The 20,133-nt window shown below is 40.2% G+C and overlaps 2 protein-coding genes and 1 long non-coding RNA gene across 3 annotated transcripts in view; 2 read left to right on the forward strand and 1 right to left on the reverse strand.

Moving 5' to 3' along the window:
• ABCB10 (ATP binding cassette subfamily B member 10) overlaps window positions 1-3,814 on the forward strand; it is a 35,976-nt gene extending 32,162 nt beyond the window's left edge. The window contains exons 12-13 of the mRNA XM_082719820.1: window positions 1,422-1,456; window positions 1,941-3,814. Of these exons, the coding sequence (XP_082575946.1) occupies window positions 1,422-1,456; window positions 1,941-2,172 (267 nt within the window). The 3' untranslated portion in view covers window positions 2,173-3,814. The remainder of the gene's footprint in view (window positions 1-1,421; window positions 1,457-1,940) is intronic.
• The window catches only part of LOC309857724, a 143,181-nt gene that overhangs the window by 70,706 nt on the left and 52,342 nt on the right, over window positions 1-20,133 (reverse strand). The gene's annotated exons all lie outside the window — the stretch shown is intronic.
• NUP133 (nucleoporin 133) overlaps window positions 9,024-20,133 on the forward strand; it is a 58,768-nt gene continuing 47,658 nt past the window's right edge. The window contains exons 1-7 of the mRNA XM_082718881.1: window positions 9,024-9,358; window positions 11,511-11,629; window positions 14,233-14,336; window positions 15,713-15,820; window positions 17,360-17,494; window positions 18,123-18,293; window positions 19,962-20,117. Coding sequence (XP_082575007.1) covers window positions 9,177-9,358; window positions 11,511-11,629; window positions 14,233-14,336; window positions 15,713-15,820; window positions 17,360-17,494; window positions 18,123-18,293; window positions 19,962-20,117 — 975 coding nt within the window. The 5' untranslated portion in view covers window positions 9,024-9,176. The remainder of the gene's footprint in view (window positions 9,359-11,510; window positions 11,630-14,232; window positions 14,337-15,712; window positions 15,821-17,359; window positions 17,495-18,122; window positions 18,294-19,961; window positions 20,118-20,133) is intronic.

The raw sequence follows: 20,133 nt of genomic DNA on the forward strand, positions 1-20,133 counted from the left end.
TTTGAGGTCTGTTCATGTCTGTCCTATGTCTCCTGTTGTGGGGGCAAAGCACGACTCGATTATCCATTCACCAGTGGTGAGCACTTGGATGGGTGAAAATTTCCAGGCTGGGACTGTTGTGAACAGTGCTTCTATGAGTAAGTAGCGACAGGTGTCTGTGGGGACGTCTGTTTTCATTTCTTGCGTAGGCACAGCTAGAATTTAATGTGTTCGAGACATCAGCTGACTCTTACGTCTTCTCAGTCTTATGTGATGCTCCTAACTAAACTACAAGCAGGACCTTGAATGTCTAGACTCTGTCTCCCTCCTTTAGATCCCACCTCACACTGCTGGGTGACTGGCCAGTGGGGTAAAATGGCACTGTAAACAACGTCCAGCCCAGGGACGCCCACGACGGCAGCTCAGCATCCCCTCTAACTCTTCCATGCGTGGGCTTATCTCACACACCTAGGAGTCTATGCTTTCCTTTCCCAGAGCAGCTTTATTGTGATGTAACTTACATCCTATACAGTGCTCCCATTTAAAGCAGGTTCAGTGGGTTTCAGTGTGTTCCGAGTTGTGCATCTGTCATCCTGATTGATGTTAGAACATCTAACGTGGAGAACATCTAACAAGAGACACTCGATTCTTCACCAGTCACACCTGGCCTCCTCTTATTTCTCTGTTGACCTCAGCCCCAGCTGAACACTTCGCTACTCTGTCTCTGTAACGTGCCTGTTCTGGACATTTCCTGCAGATGGAGTCCTGTACTGTGGGGCCCTTTGTGTCTGGCTTCTTTCTCTTGCAGAATGTTTTCAAGGTTCATCTATGCTGTATTGTGTATGAGTAATTCATTTCTTTTTATTACTGAGAGTGTGTGTGTGTATTTCTTTAAAGATTTTATTATTTATTTATCTATTTGACAGAAAGAGAGAGAGATCACAAGGAGGCAGAGCAGCAGGCAGAGAGAGAGGGGGAAGCAGGCTTCCTACTGAGCAGAGAGCCTGATGCGGGGCTCGATCCCAGGACCCTGAGATCATGACCTAAGCCGAAGGCAGAGGCTTAACCCACTCAGCCACCCAAGCACCTTGAGGAGAGAGAGAGAGAGAGAGAGAGAGAGTGTGTGTGTGTGTGTGTGGTTTTTTTTAAAGATTTTATTGATTTGACAGACAGAGATCACAAGTAGGCAGAGAGGCAGGCAGAGAGAGTGAGGCGGAAGCAGGATCCCTGTTGAGCAGAGACCCCCCCCCCGCCCCGACCCATGCTGGGCTCGATCCCAGGACCCTGGGATCATGCCCTGAGCCAAAGGCAGAGGCTTAACCCACTGAGCCACCCAGGTGCCCCGAGAATGTGTGTTTTTATAATGTAATTGTGTTCCCTTTCAGAAGAAAACAACATGAAAAACATATTAACAATTAAAAATAATGCTTTTCTTTTTTCAGAATCCCAAAATTCTTCTCCTCGATGAAGCAACCAGGTGAGCATATCTTAGTACTATGTGTGATTGTACAGTCCAATTCTTCCCGTACCAAAAACTTACTATTCTGTGCTTCTAAGTGATACAGCTGAAAATGCTGTTTTCCCCCCTTCCATGTGAAAGTGACCAGGTCTGGCTGCACAGTGACAGCTGGGAGACAGTGGACAGGCCCAGTCAGGGTGGAAGGTTCTAGTTTCAGTTCAGTCATGTTTGTGATGAGCCCCCATCATGCTCAGCAGCAGCCATACCCAGCGCTTTCTACTTCTGTGACAGCAGGTCAGTGGAAATCAAGGGTCCCAGGTTTCCTTGCCGTAGTAGTTTTGGAATATAAAAAATAGATCGTAGACATGTATGGACAGGAGCCGTTGTAATTCTGATCGCAGTGAAAATGTCTGGGGCAACTGCGTGTGTGACAGGAGGCTCGTGAGCGCGTAGTGTGCGTGGACTGACGTCTTTGCTTTCTCACACCGTTTCCGGTTGGAAGTGCCCTGGATGCTGAAAATGAGCACCTAGTGCAAGAAGCTCTCGACCGGCTCATGGCGGGAAGAACAGTGTTAATCATTGCCCACCGTCTGTCCACCATTAAGAATGCCAACACGGTGGCTGTTCTCGACCAAGGAAAGATTACAGAATGCGGGAAGCATGAGGAACTGCTTGCAAAACCAGATGGGATATACCGAAAATTAATGAACAAACAGAGGCTTGTTCCAGCATAAAGGAGCAATGATCGATAACGTGAACATGAGAGACTTTAGAGCAAAACATCGTTGCAGGAAAAAAAAACTTAGGGATGGTATCTGATCTGTAAATCATACTTCAGGTTATTTAAAATATGCCTATTTTTTCCAAGGTGGAGAAAATATTGTTTTGAGATGTACCTGTTCTCAATACCTTTTTATTCAGAGTTTTAATAATTGTGACTTTCTAAATGTCTATAGCACTGAAATTATCTTCAGGTTTTTTACTTTCTTTTATCCTGGAATACCTTAATTAATATAACATGGCACCTCACTTTATTTTTTTTTACCGGCTCTTACAGATTGAAATTATTGTCAAATGACAGCTTTTAAAAGGGGGTTGTAAGTAAAAAGCCTACATTGTTTTAGGTGATTTTCCAATCAGTCTGTAATTCTCTTGGTAGTATTTACCTGCATTGTGTCTGATTTTACTATAAGATAAAATCTTCCCTTTTTTAAATTCTGATAATCTCTTGAAGGGAACCTGAAATACAGACATACAGGAATAGTTAGTGTCACATGGAGAGAAAGGAACATCTATATTCCCCATCTCCTGTATCTTCAGGGGTATGAGACCTTAGAAATGTGTGTTCCTCTGGAAGGAGACTGTGTTTGGATGTGTGTGGTTTTCAGTATTTTTAGCACATGAAAGCCTGATCAGTTTTAAAAAGGGAAGAGGCTCATCCTTTGAATATAGAAACTTCTATTTTAATTATTCACACATTTGTTACTTTGGAAAGCCAGGCATGAACTGCTAGGTATTAACAAGAGGTAAAAATGAATTTTTTGATGCCTTTTTCTTGCCTTTTATGTGAAGGCCTGTATTTTGAAGATTGTCTTTTAAAAATTCATAATTTCTAGCCAAATTTTAGGTTTTGTCAGTTAAATACTTTTGAAATTTCATTCAATGAGGCAAAAAACGTAAATAACTGTAATTTCAACCTTAAAACATTTGAAGAAAGTTTAGTTCTTCCTATTCTCTGTAATATCAAGAAACTCTCAGAACTTGTACTCTTCTGAAAAAAGGACAATAACCCTTTTTATTTATGGCTATAGTTGTTTCACTCAAATGCCTCAGAATTCTGAAAGCAATGCTGATAACTATTAGATTTGCCATACTTCAAATCAGTGCTGTTAATTTGCTCTGCCTCAAGAAAAAGTGCTTTTTTCTTACATTGATAATGCCAGAACTTAAGAAATAACTATGTTGATGTAATTAAAATAGAAGTTTGTCCATGTCCTAAGTATTGATGAGTTCACTGATTATTTCATGACAAGCGTGTCATATTATAATTCATTCTACATAAGGGAATTTACTATTGAATAAAATGAACTCAGTGAGTAAATGAACTCCATGTTCTTTGTATTAGGAAACAATACATCTGTGACAATCATTTTAACAAGCTTTACTTGTATTCTTTATACAATTTGCTAATATGGTGTGGTTTTCAGAAAGCAGACAAAACAATTACAAGGCTGGATCTGAGGGAAATCTCTTTGTGCCATAGAAGTATTTACAAAATTGAATTTGATCATTATATTTTATTTTATAATACAAGATGTTCAATTGTGTCTTTAGGGAACATTTTTTATCCTGGATTAAAATTTATAGTGAACTTCATCTGTGTCTGTCACTTCTTCTAAAACTATAGTGAACTTACCTGTGTCTGTCACTTCTTCTAAAACATGGTAAAGAAAAGTAAGTAGTAACTACAAGTTCTTTCATTTCCTCCCTACCTGATTGTTAATGTCCTCATATTTACTTTTATTTTTTTAGGTTTTTTGCTATTTACCAACTGTTAGAAGGTGGGGGAGGGACAGTAAATTAACCCCCAAACCGAGAAGGTACTTAGAGACTGGAGAACAAAGCAGGTGACTCCATCCAATTTACACAGAGTTTTATTCAGGGTAACTTGCTGATGGGGGATCGGGTGGACGACGGCCAGGCACCTGCACAGCTACTCTCCATAAAGTCCAGACCTTGGTCTACAGATTTTATGGAGCAAGGAGATGCATGGGTGGGAGGACACTATAGTGAGATCAAAGGGTTTGCATGCACCTAACTGACAGCAAACTTTTAATTAGATAATTGTGGCACCGTCCATGCATCGGGAAGGGTTAAGACTCTTACCTCTAACAGATGCATGGGAGGCCAAAGCAAGCCTCCACACATCCCAGCCTTGGTGGACATTTCTAAGGTATGTATATTAATCTTCAAGGGGCCTGGAACAGAGAGAGGTCATAGAGCAAACATGAACAAGATGGAGGGCTAAAGATGGAGTCAGTATTGTCAATACTCCTAAATAAACACTCTGTTTAGTTGCTTCAGTGCAGCAACCAAGCACCCCCTGCCCCCACCTTGGACAAGGAGTTGTGCTGTGGAGTTGATGACAGAATGATTATCTGCCCTCTAGGAGCTTCTAGTCTATTTAGAAGGAGAGATAAGGCAGATAAAATTAATTACAAGGGGCACCAGGAGTGGGTTAAGCCTCTGCCTTCGGCTCAGGTCATGATCTCAGGTCCTGGGATCGAGCCCCACATTGTGCTCTCTGCTCAGCAGGGAACCTGCTTCCCCCCTCTCTCTGCCTGCCTCTCTGCCTACTTGTGATCTCTGTCTGTGTCAAATAAATAAATAAAATCTTTAAAAAAAATTAATTACAAGAAAATAGCTAAGTAGTACAGAGGTGTTGTTGCCAGCACTGTGGATGGTACCACTTTGTTTCCAGAGTGTACACGTTAACATGTTTGATACTTCCACAATCCTATAATTTATTTTTTATTTATTTGACACAGAGAGAGAGGAGGCATGCATAAACAGGAAGCAGCAGGCAGAGGGAGAGGCAGGCTCTCTGCTGAGCAGGGAGCCCGATGCGGGGCTCAATCCCAGAACCCTGGGGTCATGACCTAAGGTGCCCCAGATAATGCTATAATTAACATAAAAACCTATCATCCCTTTTTCCTGGAAGACAAAACACAAATAGGAGAGATGTAAGTCAGTTCAGCACTGATGCTATATAGAAGGAGGTACTTGAGAAGTTGGAGCCAGATCATGGGGAACCTTTAATATCATGCTGAAAATCTTAGCTTTCATCCTACATGCATGGAGAGCCATTGAGGGATATGTATGTTCATATAAGCAACTTAGAAAATAAGCCAAAAGTACTTTAATCACCAGAAACTCTACCTGTGAGGATAAAATTTCATGTTAATCTGCCTTCGGCTCAGGTCATGATCCCAGCGTCCTGGGATCGAGTCCCACATCGGGCTCCTTGCTCCGCAGGGAGCCTGCTTCTCTGTCTGACTCTGCCTTCCACTCTGTCTGCCTGTGCTTGCTCTCGCTCGCTCTCTGACAAATAAATAAAATCTTGAAAAAAAAAAAATTTCATGTTAATGAGCTTAGGGTTTTTTGTCCACCCTCCCAGGGTCACCCCATGTGCAAGGCCTTCTCTGACCCTGGACTTGACTGGTTCTCAGGAAATAATCATAAGCTAAATAAACTGTTACAGGCTAAACCCTTGTCAGTACATTTTTATAAATTAAGGCTCTATTTTGGGAAATTCATTTTGTTTCATAAAAATGCCAAAGCTGTTAGAAAATAAATGAAAATATAAACGTTACAAAACATTAAGTATATTTATGAAAGGAGTATGTGAGAACTACATTGTAAATGTTCCTTTGGGGGTGTTCTACATAATTTTTACATCTGAGGCATCATGGTGATTTCTATTCATTCAAAAAACATCTATTTTGTTAGGTCATCTACCAACAAAGGACCTGTGCCTCCCTCAATAAACTGCCCCGTGGATCTGCAAACTAACCAGCTGCCTGATTTGTATGGCCTGCAAGCTAAGGATGGTTTTCACAGTTTTGTTTGTTTTTAAAGATTTTTTATTCATTTAGTGAGAAGGAGAGTGTGCAAGCTGGGGGAAGGGCAGAGGGAGAGGGAGAGAGAGAATCCCAAGCAGACTGCACAGAGCGTGACTTTGGGTTTGATCCCACAACCTTGAGATCCTGACCAGTGCCAAAACCAAGAGTCGAATGCCTAACTGACTGAGCCACCCAGGTGCCCTAGTTTTTACAGTTTTAAATGATTTTTAAAAACCAAAAGAAAAATGTTTCATAACATATCAAAGTTATCTGAAATTCAAATTCCAGTGTCCATAGAGTTTTATTGGAACACAGTTCACACTCATTGGTGAGCAGTTGCAACAGATTGTATGACCTGAAAACTGGAGATACTTTCTGACCCTTGACAGTTTGCCTACTGCAGAACTAGTGAAAACAATATGCATTCTTCCCTGCTTGGAGGACTTCTAAACTACAGTGAAATTTAGAGTTTAGAGTCTCAATTTAGAGTCTCAAATTTAGAGTCTCAAAAAGTTCCATTGCCATTAGATGGCAATTAAATGAATGCCTTGAAAATGATTAGGCATGGATAATTTCCATGATGAGTTCTTCATTGTTTCCCTGCCTTTCCATTTTAATAATATCACCATTACTGTGTTGGTGATAGTGGAATTCTAACAATTATACTACAGCTGCAGGAAACAATTCTGGCTACTATCCCATTGTTGATTGCAGTGATTAGTGCCACAGAAATCAAAGTTTGGAAGGGCAGTCTTTAGGAAGGGTGTATAAAAAGGAAGCACGTGTTCAAGTTGAGCTTCTCATACGTGTACATGTGTCTATGAGGCATTTTTTTATTGCAATAAAAAATGGGCTCATAGTGGACATACTGTTTTTTGACCAACTTGCTTTTAAAAATTTTACAACAGAGTATTTTCCTACATCCTTAAGTATTCATTACACACATCTACATGTATTCTTTTTAACCATATAGAACTTTATAATGTGAATATACTATAAATCTATCATTGGACATCTTTCTATATTCTTTGCTATTATAAACATATTTATTATGTTTTTTTCAGCTAAATTCTAAAAGTGAATTGCTAGGTTTAAAGAGCATATACAAGGGGCGCCTGGGTGGCTCAGTCAATAAATGACTGCTATTGGCTCAGGTCATGATCTCAGGGTCCTGGGATCCAGCCCTGAATTGGGATCCCTGCTTGGTGGAAAGTCTGCTTCTTCCTCTTCCACTCCCCCTGCTTGTGTTTCCTCTCTCGCTGTCTCTCTGTTAAATACATAAATAAAAAAAATTTTTTAAAAAGATAGCATATACAAGCTATAAGGCTTTTTGATAGATTATTCTCTTAAAAGACCATACTAATTTATAAAAATCTCACCAAAAAATACATCAAAAGTGTATACATCAGTGCCTATTGCCCCACAACCTTTCAGCATGAATGATTTTCATTTCATAAAACCTTCCGGCTAATTGAACAGGCAAACAATACTGTTTGGTAGTTTCATTTGCATTTCTTTAATTATTAGTCATGTTGAAGAACTTTTCATGTGTTTTTGGTCGTTTCTAGTCTTTAACTTAATGCTAGCTAGTTCATGCCCTTCATACATTTCCATTTTTTCTATTGGGGTAGCTTGCTTTCTCTAACTGATTTTCTTTAAAGAGTACGATTTTACTGAAAATAGTTTCTCTTCGCTTGTTTGCCTTCATTCTATGTTATTGTTTTTTGACATCCACAAATACAGTCACATCTGTATTATCTAATTCTCACAAGTACTATTAGTAATTTAATAGAGGCTTAAAACGGAGACAGTAAATAGCAGAGCGGAGATCTGAAGCGAGTCCCATTTAATTCCAGAGTCTACACAGTTACTATGGCAGTGGTTATCTCCTGTCCCCGGATGGCCGCCTCACCCGACACCTAGAAACTCATTACAGATGCAAAGACACTGTGATTGGGCAGCAATGCGGTTTACAAGCCTTCCTGGTGATGATACCGCTTGAGTGTGAGAATTCTAGATTTCCTGTCTAAGGGACTATCCTATTCAAAAAGAGGTGGAAGTATAAACAAGGAAACGATTTATTGTTTGTTGTTGTTGTTTGTTTGTTTTTTAAGCAAATGGCCAGCCACTAGGAAAAGGCAGAACCCTGGGTAGTGATCAAGAAGGACTTGTTCTGCCCCCAAGGCACAGTCCGGATACTGTGCCACTCGCCACGGTCACCACGGTCCAGTGCAGGAGGCTGACGCGCACGGACCGCGTTCAGGGGCTACAGTACCAGAAGTCGCCGTGGCGGGGAAGGGCGAAGAACGACTCCTGCACAGAGCTCTTCTGTTTGACTCGGGTAAGCGGCCAGTTTTACCAAGGGGGGCAGAGCTGTTAGGACAGGGGCCCTAAAGGAAAACAAGAATTCGGCTTTTAACAGGTGGCTGCCAGGAGTCCTGCAGGACACGCAGGTCAGAATGTCCATTGGGGAGCTGTCCGGAGCCTGCAGGTTTTGAGCAAGATCTCAGAGAAAGATGAGGACGTGTTGCGTCACGAGCGTGGATGAGATAGCAGGGAGCGGGGAGTGACACACGTAGAGAGGAACAAATATAACAGTGTGAAACCGCGGCAACTTTCCCGATTTCCCCTCCTCAGCGTGGACCAGTGAACCGACCCTTTCCAGTTCCCGAGGCGCAGGAAAGACCAGAGCGCAGAGAGACTTTGCGCTCAGGCTGCTAAAGGGCCAGACAGTCGAGAAGGGCACCTGGCTCTGCAGTTTCACTTCCCTGACACTCCGGACACCCGCCAACCCCCTAAACCCTCCACTGGTCACCTACAGGACCAAGTCCCACGGCTCCAGGCAGCTTCTGACGTCATTACCACGCGCCCTCCCCGGCCCGCTTCCTACAAGGCTCCGACCACACCCCGCGGCTCGGCGCCGCGCTGTTACGTCTCACTGCGCTCCCACCCCGGCCTGCCCCGCCTCCCAGACAAAGCCCGCAGCTCGGCGCTGTGCTTTTACGTCATCACCGCGCGCCCTCCCGCTTCTGGGCGTTCAAGATCCCTGGCGCGCGAGCAGAGCTACAGCCCCACAGAAGGAACCTGCGCGCTCGGTGTCGCCTCTCCGTTCCGTCATGTTCCCGGGCGTCTCCTCTCCGCGGACACCTGGGCCCGGGACCCGAAGGGGCCCGCTGGGCGGAGTCGGACCCGGCTCCACGCCCCGGGCGACTAGCCGAAAAGGTCTGTCACTAGGGTCGGCCGTCAGCTCCCCGGTGCTCTTTTCGCCGGTAGGCCGGCGTAGCTCGCTGAGCTCGCGGTAAGTGACTGTCCCCGCTTCGGTCTCTTGACCGATCGGCGGGCCTGAGGGGCTAGTGTCTCCAGAAGCCTCCGGAGCCGGGGGCGGCGGGGAGGAATGCCAGAGTTTTGGGGAGATAGATCTTCGCCATCTTTGCGGGTAGTTGCTTCAGCCTCGCTTTAATTTATCAGGCATTCACGTTGCACCTTTCCTGGAATGAGCTCTGTGCAGAGGTGGACAAATTAGCATTCAGTCGGTGGTTAGCCGCCTCCTTACTACCCCGGTGTTGCGGCGTCATCAGTCATGGGTCTTTTAATTTGTGTGAAGGCGGTAGCCTGCTTCACTTATGGCCAAAGAACCCATGTGAAATCGCCGATGGTGGTGGGAAAGAGCAGCTCCAACCCCGGAAAATGCCTCGTAGAGCTATTGTGGTTCATATCTTCTGGTTGGTAACTGAGGAGGTTTCGGCCGTACACGTCAACTTTGTAGCGAGATTAATAGGCGAAAGTCTCTCCACAGCAGTGAGTTAAGAATCGTAATTTTGTAAACATATGGGAAACGTGGCAAATCAGTGCACATCGCCTATTCAGTCATGCTCCGCACCCACCCTTTCATGATTAATCTAGAACTTTAGGCGGTAACTTGTTTCTGAGTAGTTTCTTCCGACTTTGCCTACCCTAAAAGAACTTTGTTTTGCAAAGAAACTTAACATTTTGAAAGCGCTCTTCAGAGTGGTGATCTTGTCAGTGTTTTCTACTCCTTTTGAGAAAAGTCAGGGAATTAAAGCTGTACTTTACTTAATGTGTTTTTAAAACATTTACTTACTTCCTAGTGTTTATTTAAAGAAAAATCTTGGTTATAATGGTTTGTCAAGAAACAAAGCTCACTTAATCCTCATGATAAGAGAGGGAATACGTTTTATACTGGTAACTACATTATTTTTTGAATGTTAACAGGGTGAGGAGATAAGATTTCAACTGCTGTATCTGTTGAAGAACAGGTAACAGCAGATACTCACGATTCTAACTTCTTGTACAAATCTGGGGTCACCTGTGTGGCTGAGTCCGTTAAACGTCTGCCTTTGGCTCAGGTCATGATCTAGGGGTCCTGGGACGGAATCCCGCACAAGAAGCCTGCTTCTTCCTCTGCCTCCCTCCCCATCCTCTCTCATGAATAAATAAATAAAATCTTTTTTTTTTAATCTGGTAGATTTCATAAAATTCTGTAGCTGATGAGGGAAAAATGGGTGAAAGGGAGTGGGAGGTACAGACTTTCAATTACAGAATGTGTAAATCATGGGATGAAAAGCACAGCATAGGGAATATAATCAGTGGTGTTATAATAGGGTTGCATGGTGACAGAGTAGCTATACTTGTGAGCATAGCACAGAGTTTCTAATCACGGTTTAGTACACTTGAAATTGATATAACATTGTGTGTCAACTATACTTCAATTTTAAAAAGTTCCAAGGCTGATGTGAGCTTAAAGATAATCTAATTCAATGTTTGTAAAGCTTATTTAACCACAGTGTAGAATAAATTCTAGATTATATTCTGTTTTTCAAAAATGTTGATTGAGACCCTCAAAATGATCCACAATTTGGAAAACACTGATGTAGTCCAACCTTCATATATCACAGCTAAGGAAGCAGTTATAAGGAGTTTAAGTGAATAGAGCATACATCTGATTACTAGAGCATGAGTCAGAAGCCGTTTTCTAGATCCTGTCAGTCTTTTTTTTTTTTTTTTAACAAAAAAATGTATTATGCAGTACATATGAGCCAGAGTTGTGTGTGTGGTTTTGTTTTTTGTTTTGTTTTGGTTTGGTTTTTTTGTTTTGTTTTGTTTTGTTTTACTGTTACACCTCATCTTTCTTCTTGTTTATCAAAGATCTTCTCTTTATGTGAAAATATGTACCTAAAAATTAGGGTAGTGGAAAAAAGGGTTTTGAAGGATTTTGTTTATTTGACAGAGAGCAGGGGGAGTAACAGGCAGAGGGAGAGGGAGAAGCAGGCTCCCCACTGAGCGGAGAACCCAATTTGGGTTAGATTCTGAGACCCTGGGATCATGACCTGAGCCCAAGGCAGACACTTAACTGACTGAGCCACCCCGATGCCCCAAGACAACAGAAAATTTTAAGAAACGGTTCAAGGAATGTTGTCTTTTTTCTTTAGAGGAACACCTACACGAATATTGCCACACCACTGTGTAACCGAGTCTATGAACTATGATGTAAAAACCTTTGGATCTTCTCTTCCTGTTAAAGTAATGGAAGCCTTGACATTGGCTGAAGGTAGGTGTTATTTTCCATTTGCCTCTATTAGCAGTTCAAAATGCAGCCCAGCTCTGGCTCAGATTGGTATTTGTGCTTTGTCTGATATCCCTTCACTTAAATGGGGTAGAAACGTAACATTTGGTTTTTCACTGTAATTGAAAAATGTAATAAATTTGAAAAGCAGAGTGAGTTTAATTTTAGCACACATTTCACTGCATATGCAAAACTCAGTCTCATTTCAAAAGTTGATCATGTGTATGAAGTTTAGCTTAAAAAAACTCAAAACACTGCCTCACATTATTGGGTGTGATAATGCAGTAAGGTCAAGGCTTACTACCTCTATTTCTGGATCCTTGAGGTTAGTATCATAGAGGTTATATGTACACATTTGTGTTATCAGTGTGGTGTACCTTTAGAATATTCTCTTGGCAGAGAATCAGAGTGGCGATTTGGAAGAACTAGTCACAGAAGGGTCAGAAAGGCAACAGTAAGCATGAAGGATTGGGTGACTGGGAGAGCAAAGTTCAGAGCATCCTCATGGATGTTCCCAAGTCGTCTTTATTTGTGATTCAATTCTAGATTTTTGTGATTTTCTGCAACAGTGTTTTTCAGACTGCAGGTAGTAACTGAAATCAGTTTAGTGGCTCATGGCCAACATTTAAAAAAAATAGAATGCAGAATATCAGAGTGCTTTTCATATAATAATGTTAGATGCTTGTTTGTTTTATTTAAATTGTATGTGAATGCATCATGATATAAAATGTACTTCATACTGTGAATGACAATCAAAAAAGGTTAAAGTGTACTCTGTTCTATCAAGGAATATTTCTCATCAACCTGAACTTGCATATCTTGCCTGTGAGTCCTTGAGAACTCAGGTATAGTGAGTTTCAGACAACTAAACTTCTACTAACCTCTGTCATGCACTGTTTTTATTTTTTTAAAGTTTTTAAATTTATTTTTGTGAGAGAGTGAGCATGCACCAGAGAGAGCACACACATGAGCAGGGGGAGTGGCAGGGGTACTTTTCTGCTGAGCAGGGTAGGACCCTGGGATCATGATCTGAGCTGAAGACAGATGCTGAAGGTGACTGAGCCGCCCAGGTGTCCTGCACTATTTTTGTTTTAAATATATATAATATACATTCCATTTTTCTTTACTCTTTTAAAAATTTGAGCTTAAATTATATTTAAACCTTTTAACATACTCCAGGTTCATGCCACCAGACTTTTAGTAACAAATAATTCTCAGCCTCAGAGGAGAGAGTCCCTAGAAATTAGGATGTTGAAACTGAGGGGTGTGTAAACCGGAAGAACTTTTCCCTGTATGGAAACCTACCCAGGGCTGTGTGTGAAGTCAGAGACCTCAAGGACTTACCAGTAGAGTATTTGGACCTGCTTTATTGCTTTCAGGAAAAGAAAATATTGAGCTGGTATGCTGATTCAGCAGAAACCACACTTAGCCTGCGTGAGTTAGTATTTTAGCTTGTACGTTATTGATGCCTTTTATCTCGCCCCTCTACCCGGCTTCAGGCAAAGAGCAAAGCTCAAATTAATTAAATTTCTAGGGTTAACACACTTACTGAGGTTTACCACCAGTGCTTATGACAGCAATATAATAATTCAGTTTTGTTATTTAATGTGGAATGTAACCCATCGGGTGTCTGGGTGACTGGCTCAGTTGGTTAAGCGGCTGACTCCTGGTTTTAGCTCAGGTCATGGGCTCAGGCCCTGTGTCATGCTCTGCACTTAGTGAGGAGTCTACTTGAGGTTCTCTTCCTCTCCTCCCTCTGCCCCTCCCTTGTGCATGCACTCTCTCTTTCTAAAATAAATAACTTTTAAGAAAATATGGAATGTAACCCTTGATGTCTGCATATAATGAAGTGCTTTATCATACTTTTAAAGAAAGTATTTGAAAAGTACTTATCATACTTTAAGGAAAGTATTTGAAAATCACATTCTTTTGAAGGAACAATTTTTCCTTGAAATTTTTTAATATATTTAATGGGAAAGATTATTATTTGTGTTGCCATATCAAAGTAAAATTACAGATGTTACTAAATATAGAAAGTAAGATATTGGTTTCTAACCAGTATCAAAAGGTATTAAACCTAAGTCCAAAATACACTTTTTGCCTTCAGATACATTTCTGAAAGTGATTATAAAAGTTAAATGGATTTCTTATTTTGGGTATTAATAACTCTTGAATTACTCAAGAGCACTTTTTGGTGTGAATGAATTTTTTTATGTGGCGATACACACACACACATATGTATGTATGTAAAGAATGTAACCATAAAGAAGATCTTGGTATAAGGAATTTTAAGAGTTTTTTCTTCTTTTTTTTTTTTTTTTAAAGATTTTATTTATTTATTTGACAGAGATCACAAGTAGGCAGAGAGGCAGGCAGAGAGAGAGGGGGGAAAGCAGGCTCCCCACTGAGCACAGAGCCTAATGTGGGACTCGATCCCAGGACCCTGAGATCATGACACGAACCGAAGGCAGAGGCTTAACCCACTGAGCCCACCCAAGCGCTCCTTCTTTTTTTTTTTTTTTTTTAAACAGTTTTTCTTATTCATGCTTTAAGTTTAATTACGTACTTTTTTTTTCTTTTTTTTTTAGTTGATGATCACTTGACTGTTCACATAGATGAAGGAGGATGGGCTTGTCTGGTCTGCAAAGAGAAACTCATTATTTGGAAGATTGCTCTGTCACCTATTACTAAGGTAATTGCTGTTTAGGGAGCTAAAAGGAGGTAGTGGAGAGGATTACCAATTGGCTCTTAATTTTTACCCTAAAGCTTTAGAGTTGTTAAAGTACAGTAATCTCAATCTACTCAGACCTGGCTCTGCATTTTTGTTATGATATGGAGGAGTACTGAGTATGCAAATACATTTTCATGTTGGGAAAGTTTTTCCCATTTAATAATTTTAAACTAGATCCATGTTATTTATATTTAATAACATTAGACTTTATAATTTTTTTTTAAGATTTTTATTTATTTATTTGACAGAGAGAGATCACAAGTAGATGGAGAGGCAGGCAGAGAGAGAGAGAGAGGGAAGCAGGCCCCCTGCTGAACACAGAGCCTGATGTGGGACTCGATCCCAGGACCCTGAGATTATGACCTGAGCTGAAGGCAGCAGCTTAACCCACTGAGCCACCCAGGTGCCCTAGACTTTATAATTTTTAATTAACATTATAAATGTCATTTCAGCTGCCTAATGAAGTTTAAGACTAAATGCTGTCCACCTAACCTAATGAACTGAGTTTATTTATTTCTAAGATAGAACTCTGTTTCACTAAATCTACCAAATGATGCTTAATAGGGAAAACTGAGGGGTGGCTGTGTGACTTAGTCAGTTAAGCAGCTAACTCTTGATTTTGGCTCAAGTCGTGATTTCTGGGTCACATAGGACTATCATTTGTGTTTCTAAGAACTTATCCTCAGCAACGTATTTTCTTTTGTGTTCCAGATCAGGCATCCTATCTTACACCAGTCACTGGGTACTGTTGTTACTGGGCCATTGTTCTGTTGGAACTGGGGACTTGTGCTTACCTAAACTCTTAACATCTGTGGTCTCCATACGGGTGCTGCCCTGAAAATAGAATTTGTAGTTGAGAGCATAGGTGAAGGAGACGTCCTGGGGGCCCTGATGAGTTAGCAGAAGGAGCCTGATACCTGGCATAGGCCAGGAAGTATTTTCTGGACAGCTTGGTATAATTATCCTGTGGTCATGAAGATTTTAGATGTCAAATAAACAAATCAAGACTAGCCTGGGAAAATTCCATACATATATTTCTTAACCAGTACACATCTTTTTAGTCCGGAAAGATAGTGGGCTTGTTAATATTCAGGGTCTGGTCTACCTCTTAAGTTTTCCTGATTCTGTATCTCTTAAGATACTTTGTTTTGAAATTACTGAAAGCCCTGATGAAACCCTAATGAAAAAGATAAGAGAAAAAAGAATATTTGTAGAATGGTATTTCCAGCAATGATGAGAATATGAAATATGCAGGGAAAGAAAATAGTGAAGTCAGGTGCGCATTCAAAAAACTTGGATTTGATGTGAAAGATTTTTGGTTTGGGTTTCTTCTTTAGTTATCTGTTTGCAAAGAACTTCAGCTGCCGCCTAGTGACTTCCCTTGGAGTGCAGACTTGGTGGCTCTCTCTTATCCTGATACTGCAGGTGAAGCACATTCTACTCAGGTAGGTGACTTAAGTGCTTATTGAAATATAGATTTTTTTAAAATAAGGGAGTTCTAGTATTAGAGGAATCATCCAACCTGATTCAGACACATAACCGTAAAGCCACAGGAGTCAAGACACTAGTATTGGCAGATAGACACATAGAGAATGCAGATACAGAGGTGGCCCTTTGATCTGTGACAGCTGCAACAGCAGTTCAATGGAGTAAGGATAGTCTTTTCAGTAAATGGTATTGAGACCATTGATCATCCTTATGGAAAAAAAAAAAAAGGCTTTCCCCTAAACTTCCTATCTTATACAAAGATTAACTCAAAAGGGATCATAGATTTAGATCTAAAACATAAAACTGTAAATTTTGGAAGAAAGCAGGAGAAAATCATCATGACCTGGGATTAGACAAAGAGTTCTTGGAAATCACTAAAAGCGTGATTCACAAAAGTAAAAAATAGGTAAATTGGACTTCATCAAAATTAAAAACTTGGTTTTGTCAAAGCCAGTGACCAGAAAAGAGACAAGCTACAGACTGGGAGAGAATGTCCCTAAGTCCTATATCCAAGAAAGAACTTGTATCTAGAATGTAAAATGAACCCTCAAAGCTTAATAAGAAAGCAACCCAATTTCAAAACAGAGCAGAAGATTTGAACAGATACTTTACCAAAGAAGATATAAGAGTGTCAGAGGTGTTCACATCATTGGCCATTAGGGAAATGCATACTGAAACGACAGTGAGCTATCACAGTACACCGATTAAAATAGCCAAAATACAAAATACGGACCCTGCCAAGTGCCGGCAAGGTTGTGGAGCAACTGGAACTCACACATTCCTGAGGGGGATGCAAAATGGCACAGCTACTTGATTTTTACTTTCCTAGCAATTCCATTCCTAGCTATTTACCTCATAGAAATTAAAACTTAACAAAAGTTTCCACATAAAACAGTGTATGATTGTCGTAACAGCTTTATTTGTGATAGCCAAAGGTGGAAACAACTCAAATGTCCTTTTAACAAGTGAATGAATAAACAAATGGGTTTCATCCACAGAATGGACTACTATGCAACAGTAAAAAGGAATGAATTCTTCATACAGCAACAAACCCAGATCAGAGACATGCTGAAATGAGATAAGCCAGTGCTTAAAGGTTACATTCTGTATGATTTCATTTACTTAGCATTCTCAGAAAGATGAAACTATAATGATGGAAGCTGGTTGCCAGGGTTAAGATGGGGACAAGGTATGATTATAAAGTGATAGTTAGCACGAGGGAGTTTGGGATGTTTATGGAACTGTACTGTGTCCCTATATTGGTAGTAGTTACCTAGGTCTATACAGGTGTTAAAATTACTAGAATTGCACAAAAAGGAAAAGAAATTAAATTTTATAGTCTGATGATGTTTAAAATATAAACAGGAAGGGTTATGTACCCCCTAATTTCTATAAATCAAATAATAAATTGCCTTAGTTTCTTTTTATCAGTGTCACTAGACACACCAGACACACTTTTTTACTGTAATTGCCGAGTGTTACGATCTTGTTTGAAGGCTATTGCTGTCATGGTTGCCACCAGAGAAGGATCCGTCCGTTACTGGCCAAGCCTTGCTGGTGAAGATACCTACATGGAGACCTTTGTAGATTTGGGAGGCGATAAGACTTACAGTTTCCTAACAGCGGTGCAGGTATATGATGGATTTTCTTTCATATTTATTGGAAAGCTGTGATTTGCCTTGGAGTGAGATGTGAATGAGTAAAAGTTGTTTTGGATAGACCATACAGCCAGAGGGATCAGAAAGAGGCAAGAGAAGAATGTAAGGGTGTAGAAGTTGAGCGGTTGGAAAAAAGAAAGCCTTTTTCCTAGTACTCTGAAATACCAGTATTGGATCATAGCCCATAGTATTCATTTCTTTCAGAAGTATTTCCTGAAGGTGACTTAGAAACCCGTAGACACTAGGAAGAATGACTTGCATTATAATGTTCGCTCTGCAAGTTTACCAAAGAATAAAATGTGATACTTGATTTGTTGAACCTGTAGTGTGGTGAACCTGTATTTTAAAAATCAGAATTAAGGAAACACCCAATTAAAATAACCCTGAAATTTATGTAAAATTAATAGTATCATATATTAGTAACATGTTATATTATTTGTAAGTAAATCATTTTAGTAAAATGGTACTTTTTAAAAAAATTCTTTTAGATTTGTTTTAAGGTACAGATGATAGATGACTTGTTTCTATATCAAAGCATTTTGTGTTAATGTTCTTTATCTTACTTATAGATTGTAACTAATTTCACAATATTTGTTCATAGGGAGGAAGTTTTATTTTGTCCTCATTGGGAAGCCAGCTGGTTCGGCTGATACCTGATAGTTTAGGAAAGATTCATCAACACATTCTGCCTCAAGGACAAGGGATGCTTTCAGGAATTGGTCGGAAGGTTTCTTCTCTTTTGGGAATTTTATCTCCCAGTAGTGATCTCATCGTAAGTTGATAAAATGATTTTGTTTTACAAGCTTGTTTCTTCGTGAAATCAGTAAGTTGGAGGTTTCATATGAAGTTGGTATTATCTCTGTATAAATACTAGTGTATAGGAAGTAAAACCTTTGATTTTTTCAGTGAAGCATTTTTATTGTGATATGAACTCTCACCAACCCTGTAACTTTAATATTCTTAAATCATACAGATTCTCTTACATGTACATTCTTTGGATTAAAACTGTTATATAAAATTGTTATATAAAATTATATATAAAAATATAAAAACTATTATATAAAATTGTGTTTAAGGACCAGTTTTGCTTTTTGACTTAACCAAAAGTGTTCTCGACTCCCATGACTCCAGCTGTTTGTGTGGATGACTTGAATCTGGATCTTTCAGCCGGGCTTCTGCCTCAGGCTCTAGCATAGCGAAGGGAGGCAGATGGCAGCAAACCTGGAGCATCTCCTCTCTGCTAGAGGCTCTGTATTTGTTATTTTGAGCAATAACTGTGATAACCTGTAACGTAGAGCACTTTCTCCCCAGTTTGCAGATGAGCAAACAGCCTCAGTGACATTTATGTAAACTGCCTGATGTTGCACAACTGCTCTGTGGCAGATATGTACCCAGGCCTCTTTGAATTGAAAGCACATTTTCTTCTCACTGTACTGTTTCCTTCTAACTGCAGGTTGCTCTCGTCATCTGCTTTCTTGATGGTCTAAAGACCTAAAACCTAATATGCCTGAAAACAAATCGCTCATATTCCCTCTTCCCTCACATTCTCTACACCAAAAGTGTATATAAAACTCGTTTCTCTTTTGGCCTGTTAATTTCTGTTCATGACCCTGTCACTGCTTTCAGTGACCTGGGTATGAACTCTCCAGTGTGTGTGTGTTTGTGGGTATGTGTATGCACGCCTCCCTTCTATAGCAGATTCCGTACTTAACAGATACTATAGATTTGACTTCTAACATGTCTCATTTTCATCCCTACCTTTTGCTTCCATTGTTATGCCCTAATCTGCACTCTTGGTGAATTTCCCCCAAGCCCTGGGTGGCAGTTCAGTTTACTCTCTGTTGGCTCTCTAACCCATTAGTGGCCAGAATCATGGTGCTAGGAGAAATGGAGAAAATCAGGGCTTTAATTCAAAACAATCGTGCGCCCAACTAAAAACATAACTGTACTTCATAACCAATATATACTTGAAAGGGCAGAATAATCTATCTACATATAACTTGCCACATTCCTTTTCCTACAACCCACCTCTTGAGTTCAAAAGCCATTGATAATACCTTGTTTACTAGGTCTACAAATTCACATTCAGGACTCTGCTGTGTGTCCCTAATTTTTCATTTGAGCATTATTTTTCCTCCTTTTCTAGCTATAGTCTAGATTCCAGTGTAACAGGACTACTTGTTCTCTGGAAAGCCTCATAACTTTCCCACAATAGTACTCTTTGTGGGCTGTCTGCTTTTATATTTCTAGAAATCTTACCTTGCTTTCAAGGTTCATATTAGGATCACTCCTTTCTGGAATACTAAATAAAGAATTCTGCCAGGATTACTAATGGAATACTTATAAAACATATAAATTTGAATTTCAGAAAAGTAGTTCCTTTACATTAGAACTTAAAAATCTGTAAATGTAACTTTTTTCTTCTCTCCTCTCCATACAGCTTTCAAGTGTACTTTGGGATAGAGAGAGAGCAAGCTTTTATAGCCTGACAAGTTCGAACATCAGTAAATGGGAATTGGATGATTCTTCAGAAAAACAAGCACTTAGTTGGGATCTAAATAGAGTCCTGAAGGAAAACATTACTGATGCTATTTGGGTAAGGAAAAATAATA

This window comes from Mustela nivalis, assembly GCF_964662115.1.
Source record: "Mustela nivalis genome assembly, chromosome: 2".
Taxonomy (NCBI): domain Eukaryota; kingdom Metazoa; phylum Chordata; class Mammalia; order Carnivora; family Mustelidae; genus Mustela; species Mustela nivalis.